Raw genomic sequence first — 9,996 nt, forward strand, 5'->3', positions numbered from 1 at the left:
CATTATTTAATCAATGTTTGTTTGATCCGTGTAAAACGAGTATAAATGTAAGCTGCATCCCATCTGTTTTATCACCCATGTGAAGCCAACCTCATTTTTAAAACTTGATTTCTTATGTAATTGCCCCAGAATGACACAGGATGATAAGTTGGGAAGAAATATCATTTGGGCTGGTGAGATAAAGGATAGTGATGTGTAGGTGTGTTTCTTAAGTTGGGCTTCTTCCTTTTGCAGTGGTATTCTGGATAGTTAAGTAGCATCATGGCTTAGTCATTACCGGCTGTTAATTGTCAGTTGAGATTTGGAATCACACAGACCAGGTTTGAGGGTAACTGTATGAATCTAACTGTGTGAGCTTAGCCAAATTACTTAAGTCCCAGGTAGCACAGAGTCTGTCACAAAGAAGACCCTCAGTAAGAATAATTAAATTAATCTTTTTTTACTTCTATTTTATCACCTGCCAAATGGAAAAAACAATACCTACCTTACAACAGTTGTGAAAATCAAGCATAATTCTTCATGTAAAGCATAATGACCTAGCACGTATTATTATAATTATCCTGTTATTTGTTGATCTTCATCTCATGGGCCGCACTTTAAACCTAAGCATATTCTCTAACATATGTGGCACACAACGCATGTTTCTATTACTCATTTTTAAAGTCTTCAATGTAGGTATCAAATAAGTTCTTCAGAAGGCTGAAAACATGTGTCAGGAGTGGAAATGGACATGAGTTAACAGTGTCTTTCTGTTAACAGATGAGATTTCATTGCTATAAGTAAATGCATGCCATCTTATACATCTGTGGATGATCTTAGTCTAAGTAAAACAAGGATATCAGAGGGAGTAATATCTTCTACCAAAAGCACTGCACATATATCAGTGAGCTTCGTAACTTCTTGGGATGTTTAAATGATGTGTAAGAACCTTATGTATCCAATAATGTTCATCACTATAAAGTGGAATAGCAGTGGTAGTTATAATTCCATGATCACATACTTAATCACTAAGCTATATGATAATGAGTGTTAAGTATTATAATTTTGGTATACTGTACAATAAAGTTTCCATCATTTGTTCTCTAACTCCCATGTTATATATAGGAATTACTCTGTGATTTCTCTTTACGAACTTTCTCAAAGACATTTATTCATCAGTTCTATTCATTTGCCTAAATAGCATCTGTAGAACCATTTACTGAGCCAGATGTAGTGTCAATGCAAAGATGACTAAAGCTGCATAGGTAGGAATTTAGAATTTGGGCTGTAGGTCACACAGAGCCAGTGGAAGTTATTAAATAGGGAGCCAACCTGTCCAGAGCTATGCTTTAGAAAGACAACTTTGGCAGCAGTATGAAGAGTGGATTGGAATAAGAGATTAGAGAAGGGATTTCAATCAGACAACAGATACCAATGTTCTGGATGTAGGAAGTAGCAATGAGATTGCAAATTTGAGAGATTTTTAAGGCAGGCCTTCACCACCGAGTGGAGCTGCTCTGTGTGGACATGGTTCAAGGTTGACTTGAAGGCTTACGCCAGGGCATCTGAATGCTTCAGTATCTTCAGCTCATAGCATGCTTGGAGAGAATTAATTTCTGCAAGGGAGATGAAAAATTTCCCTGGAAGAGCAAACTAGAAAGTCCCTTAATTACATTAGTTTTCAGGCTCTAAGGTATGGATAATTATTAATATTTTCCTGAATGCTGCTCAGTGATTGACTATTTTATGTATAGATTAACACAGGCTAAGAAAGGAAAACAGTTTAATAATCCTTAGTAAATTAGAGGCTGAAATCTATACCGCTGAGAATTTTAGAATGCTTGGAGGCTGTTCAAGACTACTAACAGACTTGACTCTTTACACTTGTGGTTTTAATGTTGTGCTGGATTGCTGAATTCTGTGCCTTTTGACAGAAAGTTTGCACATCTTTAATATTTTGATAGCTGTTGGGGATATGTTTTACTCCCAAATTCTAGATATACACATAAAGGCATGAAAAATATCCAGCATCAAAAATAACTGCTAAAAACTCTGTTAACATAATATAGTATCTTTAAAAAAAAAAAAATTACCTGGGTATAACCTGTTTTATCGTTCTTGAAAACCTGATTTTTATCATTTAAAATCATGTTTGTGTAATTAATGAACTTGTGTTTCCATATACCAATGAAATTATAAATCTTAAATATTATCAGCGTCCTAAGATGAAAGAAAAACTATTTTGATTTCTATAACATTTCAGGAAATAAATTCTCCTAGACTTTTATGATCAAACCTGAATTTGGTCTTGAAATGATGATTCTACTTAAATATTTTTAAATTACATACTTTATATCTGTTTGGTATTTATTTTAGATTGTTGAATAATTTTGGTTGAAATGCACCATCAAAGAAAGAGATAAAATCAGAAAAAAAAAAACTAATATTAAAATCAGGAATAAAAAGCAGCAAACTATAAACATAATAACACATAATAATACATAGAAAAGATATAATGATGAATAGAAAAACAATTTATCTGCAGTGGGTTATATGTTATTAATCTAAGATGAGTATTAACTTTAACTGACCTCCCTTCTTTACTGTTCGTGCTAGCTATTTGAATTGTACAATTTGCCTTGGTCCTAGTGTGTTACAGAGAAACAGATAAAATGTTAAGTTGCCATTAAGTTGTAAACATTAGGTAAAGAATGAACAGTAAAGCCTGTGTCCATTGAAGCCAGTGAAAGACCAGTCAACTTAAAGACTCAGCTTAGGTCCAGATAGGAAAGAATAGGGAAGAATAGTCAATATAAAATAAGGTTTACAGAACCGGAAGGAATATTGAACCAAGATAACTGGTAAACTACAGCAGCAGAGAGGGAAATGGAAAAGTGAAAAATAAGAACCTGCATTTCCAATATTAACAGAACATCTTATATTGATTTCGTTTTTCATTTGAATCAATGTTGGTGACTATCACTGTTTCTGCAATGATTAATCATTTTTTTGTTATGCTGGTTATATTAGTGTTCAGCTTCACAGTTAGGATCATCTTGATGAAGTATGGCTTTAGAATTTTCCTGTTAAATCATGTTTATTACTAGTGATAAATGCCTATAATCTGGTGGTTTTCAGTATTGATTTTGTGTATATGTGTTGTTTTTCTTTTAAAGTCAATTGACCCTGGCCAGCAGTTCACATGGGAACATTCAAACTTGGAAGTAAACAAACCAAAGAATAGATATGCGAATGTAATCGCATATGATCATTCCCGGGTTCTCCTATCAGCTATAGAAGGTAAGGAAATGCAGACATGACTGATACCTTTATTTTCATGGATTTGAGTATGTGCATGAGAATATTGTTTTAGTGAGGTTGTCAGCCATCTATGAAAGTAATTAAGATGGCTGTGCCTGGTGGCTCATGCCTGTAATCCCAGCACTTTGGGAGGCCGAGGCGGGTGGATCGCCTGAGGTCAGGAGTTCGAGACCAGCCTGGCCAACATGGTGAAACCCCGTCTCTACTAAAAATACATGAACTAACCGGGCATAGTGACAGGTGCCTGTCATCCCAGCTACTCAGGACGCTGAGGCAGAAGAATTGCTTGAACCCAGGAGGCGGGGGTTGCAGTGAGCCGAGGTCATGTCACTTTACTCCAGCCCCAGCCTGGGCAACAGAGCGAGACTGTCTCAAAAAAAAAAAAAAAAGAAAGAAAAAAAGAAAGTAATTAAGATTCAAACACAGCTTTTTCCCACTTTTTCTTTCTCACACAAATAAATTATACACAGGCACACAATATCCCTGATACCATATGACAGAAGTGCATCTCTCATTACCTTCTTGCCTTTACATTAAAGATTTGATAATGTAGTTGATGTTTTATATGGGAAGCAAATTGAGGTTGCCCATTTTACTGATGGTTTTTGGTTGTTATGCATGAACAGGTGATTGTCAGAGAGGCTCATAAAGTAAATGGGTTATTTTAAAAGGGCAGAGGGAATTGTTGGTTTGTAAATAAATCTGGATATCCGCTGGGGACTGTCTACAAGTTCAGAGTTGATAATGTGGTGATTAATAAAAATTAAGTACGTTGGAAATGTCTAATTTCTCTAATTTGTGGACTGCTTGGTAATCTGTCTCTTAGAATTTCAGTAAGGAGTACTTTCCAGAGGGAAGGATTGCTCCTAAAAGATGAGGGTTACTCCTCAAATCTATCCAGCTTCATTAAGGATTCATGAAGGATCATTTTTCCAATGATAAATCCCTTTTGTGTGGCATATTAAAACAACTAGAAGTTCATCTTCAACACACAGTATTTTCATTAGTTATTGTGGCTACAGTAGCACATTGGATTGGAAAGTCCTTAGAAAATAGTTTAGGAGGCCACTTAAATCTTTCCCTCTAACAGTCAACCTGGATCACCCTTGGCACATGCCATGTTCACCCTCATTAGTGCCCAGAAGGGTTTTATGGCCTCTTCATACTTGAAGGTTCACTGTTTACTTTCTTGAAGATATTGTAGAAAACAAATAAATTATACTAGCTTCAGACCCAGTTATTTTAAGGACTTTACAGTTGAAAGATGTTCATCTGTAGTTGTTCAAGTACCTTTCCCTTTTTTCTGCTTCCAAAATCTCTGATGACCACCACTTTATTTTATAACTCTGACCACATCTCCTACCTGCTTCCTCTACGTCCAAAATTTATATGAAAGTGAAACTGCTTGAAAGCTTTCTCAGTAAGCACCATATGCTATTCATACATTTGTTTCCAGTTTTTTGGGGAAGAAAAACTATCTTTCAGCATTTCAACAATCCTATACCTGTGGCCCTCCTTACCTCAACATGGCATTGTTTTGCATAGATATATTTTGTAGAATTCTCATAATAAATTTACTTTGGATGGTGGAAAATACTATAATCCCTTTTTTAGGCACCCAAAAATACTAGGTGTTCAAGAGTTAGCTTTTTTCCACACTGAAAACAGTGATTTAAATTTATTAAAATTTTACCAATACTAGATCAGGCATAGTAATGTCAACTGGGTAATTGCTTCTTTTCACATTCTGTTTAAAACCTGTAATTAATATATATGGATGATTACCTTGCATTTATCTCTATGTTTTCCAATTTTAAAATGTGAAAAACTATAGAGTTTTTGTGGGGGGTCTCAAGTCTCTTAAATCATCTCCATAATAAATGGAAAACTAAACCAAGTCACAAATAGCAGAGAGAAATACTTTTTCCATTAGCAAAAGCAAGGTAAATTATTGAAATAAAATAAAGGAATGTAAGTTGAGAATCTATTTGGCATAATCTTGCCTGGAGAACTTGCCAGTCTGCCTTTGCTGTATTGTAGCATTGTTTCCACTAAGAATTAGGTCATTCAATAACTACCACTTCCCTGTACTTTTACTCACTTTGTCATTCTTTTTCTTAACCTGTTATTTTCCACATCTTATCAGTAAAGTTTGTTGAGGGATAAGAAATATACCTCCTTGTATCTTTATTCTGATGGTTGGAAACTAAGCACATTTCATTCCTATGCTGGTTTTATATTATAAAAGCAAAAGCACTTGAGTCACACGAAAACCTGCCTTTTTATAGCGCTGTGTTCACAAATACATCCTAAATCTAGAGCTGACCTAAAAACCAAACGTCTTTCAATGTTAAGTGTTATGCAAAAGGTTAGAAGCATTTAATTGAAGTTTATGAGCTATAGAGAGCTTTCATCTAAATTACAACCGTGAACGGCATTTTATCTTAAACTAAGTGCTAACGAGCAGGTATTCATGAGGGCAGTCAATCATCCTGTATCTTAAACACAGAAGAGAAAATACTGGCAACTGGAACGACAGAACCACTAATTGAGGCTTCTCCTCTAAAGACAGCTTTGATAATACAGGGCCAGCTTTTAGTATATTGAAATATTAAGTGATTTCATGCACAATTTATAAAACTTAATGTGCTTGTTTTCCATTCTAACCAATGTTACTAACTTAAGTGACTTTGGTTGAGAGTTTTAATTTGGGTGTTTTTGTTCTATTCTCAGTGGTGCTAGTTACTCCTTACATTATTTTGCAAAGTGATCTGACAGACGTTAGAACAACAAAAACTGGAAGTGGCCACAGTGATTGATGTTGTCTTTATATTTGTTTAACAGAGCAAGTGTATACCCTACTTCCACTGAGAGAATAACGGGGTAAAATTAAAAGAATCAGGAATTGTGCGTGGGCACTAATGTGCTTACTGAACTTTTTGAAAATAGTGGCTCTTGGTGACATCTTTCCAAATCACAGTCATTTTATTTAGGCTAGGAAAAATGCAGAATAAATACAAAAGAGTCCTAATTACAAAATGGTTTTAATTGTTTAATTATAGGGTAAGCAGTATGGAAACAGAATTGAATTTTTGACAAATCCAATTACCATTGGCATCCCCTCTATGTTTAAGCAGTTCTTAAGAGAAAATAGTAATTCCTGAAGAAGAGGGCAATAGGATTTATTTTAATGAGTTAAGATAAATATTTTCTACAAAAAACTAGCTAGTATGATGGCGTGTGCCTGTGGTCCCGGCTGCTCAGGAGGCTGAGGTGGGATGGCTGCTTGAGCCTGGGAGGTGGAAGCTGCAGTGAGCTGAGATCGTCCCACTGCACTCCAGCTTGGGTGACAGAACCAGACCCCATCTGGGGAAAAAAAAAAAGTAAAAGGCCGGGCGCGGTGGCTCAAGCCTGTAATCCCGGCACTTTGGGAGGCTGAGACGGGCGGATCACAAGGTCAGGAGATCGAGACCATCCTGGTTAACACGGTGAAACCCCGTCTCTACTAAAAAATACAAAAACTAGCCGGGCGAGGTGGCGGGCGCCTGTAGTCCCAGCTACTCGGGAGGCTGAGGCAGGAGAATGGCGTAAACCCGGGAGGCGGAGCTTGCAGTGAGCCTAGATCCGGCCACAGCACTCCAGCCTGGGCAACAGAGCAAGACTCTGTCTCAAAAAAAAAAAAAAAAAAAATTATTTTCAAATAAAGACCAAATGGAAGCTAATACTTGGATATGCATAAGCAGAATGTATAATATATGCTTAAACTTGTAGAATCCAAAGTTGTTCGCAGAGTGAACTCTCTCTCTCTCTCTCTATATATATATATATGGTCTTTGTTGTTGTCTTTGTTGTTGAATTGAGATATATATATATATATATATTTTTTTTTTTTTGAGACAGAACCTTGCTCTGTTGCCCAGGCTGGAGTGTAGTGGCGCAATCTGGGTTCACTGCAAGCTCCGCCTCCTGGGTTCACGCCAAGCTCCGCCTCCTGGGTTCACGCCATTCTCATGCCTCAGCCTTCCGAGTAGCTGGGACTACAGGCGCCCACCACTGCGCCCAGCTAATTTTTTGTATTTTTAGTAGAGACAGGGTTTCACCGTGGTCTCGATCTCCTGACCTCGTGATCCTCCCGCCTCAGCCTCCCAAAGTGCTAGGATTACAGGCGTGAGCCACCACGTCCGGCCCCAGAAAGTATATTTTTATTAGGAAAAGAAAATGGACAAACCACAAGATGTAGAACAAGGAAACCTGAGGTTGGGTCACTAACCACCTGGTAACCCTGACTTCTTTGAATATCAGTTTTCTCAGTGGTAATCTCTTTCATTTCTGACTTCTAAGAGTTATCTCTATGTAGTTTCCTTATCAGTTGTTTTATTTGCTGTACACAAGAGTCTAATGAAGCAGCAGTATAAGCATTTTGCTAGATATATAGGTATTCACATTTATAGATGAGAAAACTGAAGCTGAGACAGGATTGGCCCAGCATCACACAGTATATAAATAATATAACTCACTAGAATCCAGCTCTTCTGATTCCTGGTCTGGGGCTTCCACTTGCCCACTTCACTGATAATACTTTCCTACTGATGCAGGTTGTGACAGTGTCTTAAGTTACTTAGCACGGATGGAAAAGCTCAATCTTATCTTTCTGCCTAAAAATCTATTTTATCTTTTGGCATTAGCCTTATGGATAACACAAATATTAGGTTTTAGAACTTCATTTCCTATTTCCTATCTCATTTCCTATTTTATGACATGACTAACCTGAGACGGGGACACAATATGGGAATCATCAAATGCATCATTCAAATGGAGCAGAGTCAAAAGATTGCAGAACAAATGTCAAGTACATGTAAACCTAACGATAATACAGGTGATCTGCTTACCTCAAATATTGTTTTATGTATCTTTAATTTCTTATTAACTAAGGAGTATCAATTAGTGGCAGGTTATTATAATGCCTTGTAATTAGCAAAACTTAATTATTGCAGTCCTGTATAAAAAAGAGGTTGTTGTTCTAAAGTATAATTAATCTTCACTACTGCCAGTACTATGTTTCCATTAGTAGGGTTATAATTAGCATTTTGTTTTAAAAGCCTTATTGACATGGATTTTTAGAAAAGTGTTAGCCAAGTCTAAATATAAAACAAAATTAAAATGCTGCTTTTCAATTCAGCCACAAAGACAAGACATTATAATAGATATGATTATCTGGTTATCGATTACATGTCAAGCACCATGTTATGGAGGCCCAACCCCAAAAGCTAGTTGTCATGATCTGAATTTACAGATGAGGAAATGGAAGCATTTAAAAAGTCAGCAAACTTAAGTATGATCAATAGCTAATAAGTGACAAATTCAAAATACTAATATATGTCAGTCTCAAGGCAGCTATTCTTCCCATTAGTCCATGCAGGCCCAGAGCGGCTTTTGAAATCATTATAGCCCTGCCTGTGTACATCAAACCTAATTCAAAATTGATGCCTTTTTGGCTGGGAAGATGGTGTAAGAATTTTGAAATGCACATTTTGAAATACACGATAGAAATCTTAGAACTAGAGGTCTTCAGTTGTGTTCATAAACTCCAGTCAAGATGAATTTTTCCAAAGAAGGACATAGAAATGATTTGCAGCTGTGTTTTTTTGTTCGTTTGTGTGTTTGTTTAAACTCACTTTTTAAGGTATATTGGGAAGAACACTGAATAAAGAGACAGAAAACTGAAAACTAAATTTCAGTTTAAACAGCAATGTGACCTTAAGCTTTTCACTTAATGCAGTTAACATTAACTCTTTGGGGAAGCTGGATCCTTTTGACAATTTCATGAACATTTTAAACCCCACTTGAAAACATAGAGCACTTACATCCTTTATTTGTATGCTAATTTCAGAAAGTTCATGGACTTTGCAAGTCTATTCTCCAGTTTAGGAAAAACCTATGACTTAGTGTCTTTCGTTGTTTTCTTATAAAACAAGGATGTGTAAGACCATTTCTGCCATCTCCAAAATTCTGAACATTGATTCTAAATCCTGAGATCAAAAGAGAATATAAGTAGGCAAAAAAATCTTAGACAATATAAGATTATCTTCTTCAAGAAAGAAAAAAAAAAAAAAAAAAAAGCTAGTGGGCTTATTCTAAATAGGATTATTGCCTGCTATGTGACTTTCACCATAACAGATTTAAATAGTTTTATCCGTGAGAGGGTTAGAAATGATGAAGAATAAACCTAGTATGTAATATGCATTCTTTAACACTAGTGCTTATTAATCTGATTTTTTTTAAAAAGCTTAGTAAAATAGGGATCCATGTCTTAGTCCATTTGTGCTGCTATAACAAAATGCTGCAGACTGGGTAATTTATAAACCATAGAAATTTATTCCTCATAGTTCTAGAGTCTGGGAAGTCTAAGATCAAGGTGTCAGCAGGCGCGCTTTCTGGTGAGGGCCCGGTCTGTCTGCTTCCAAGATGGTGCCCTATTTTGCTGCATCCCCTGAGGGAAAGAATGCTGTGTCCTTACATTGCCAAAAAGATAGAAAAAGGGCAAACTTAATCTTTCAAGCTTTTTTATAAGGATCCTAATCCCACCCATGAGGGCTCTGCCCTGACAACTTAAGCATTTCCTAAGTCTCAATACCATCATAGTGATACTAACTCTCAATACTATCACATTAGTGATACCAACTCTCAATACTATCA

The 9,996-nt window shown here is 36.3% G+C and overlaps 1 protein-coding gene across 1 annotated transcript in view; it reads left to right on the forward strand.

Moving 5' to 3' along the window:
- Window positions 1–9,996, forward strand: part of PTPRD (protein tyrosine phosphatase receptor type D) — a 366,160-nt gene that overhangs the window by 332,979 nt on the left and 23,185 nt on the right. The window contains exon 25 of the mRNA XM_031934008.1: window positions 3,156–3,279. Within this exon, the coding sequence (XP_031789868.1) occupies window positions 3,156–3,279 (124 nt within the window). The remainder of the gene's footprint in view (window positions 1–3,155; window positions 3,280–9,996) is intronic.

This window comes from Piliocolobus tephrosceles, chromosome 14, assembly GCF_002776525.5.
Source record: "Piliocolobus tephrosceles isolate RC106 chromosome 14, ASM277652v3, whole genome shotgun sequence".
Taxonomy (NCBI): domain Eukaryota; kingdom Metazoa; phylum Chordata; class Mammalia; order Primates; family Cercopithecidae; genus Piliocolobus; species Piliocolobus tephrosceles.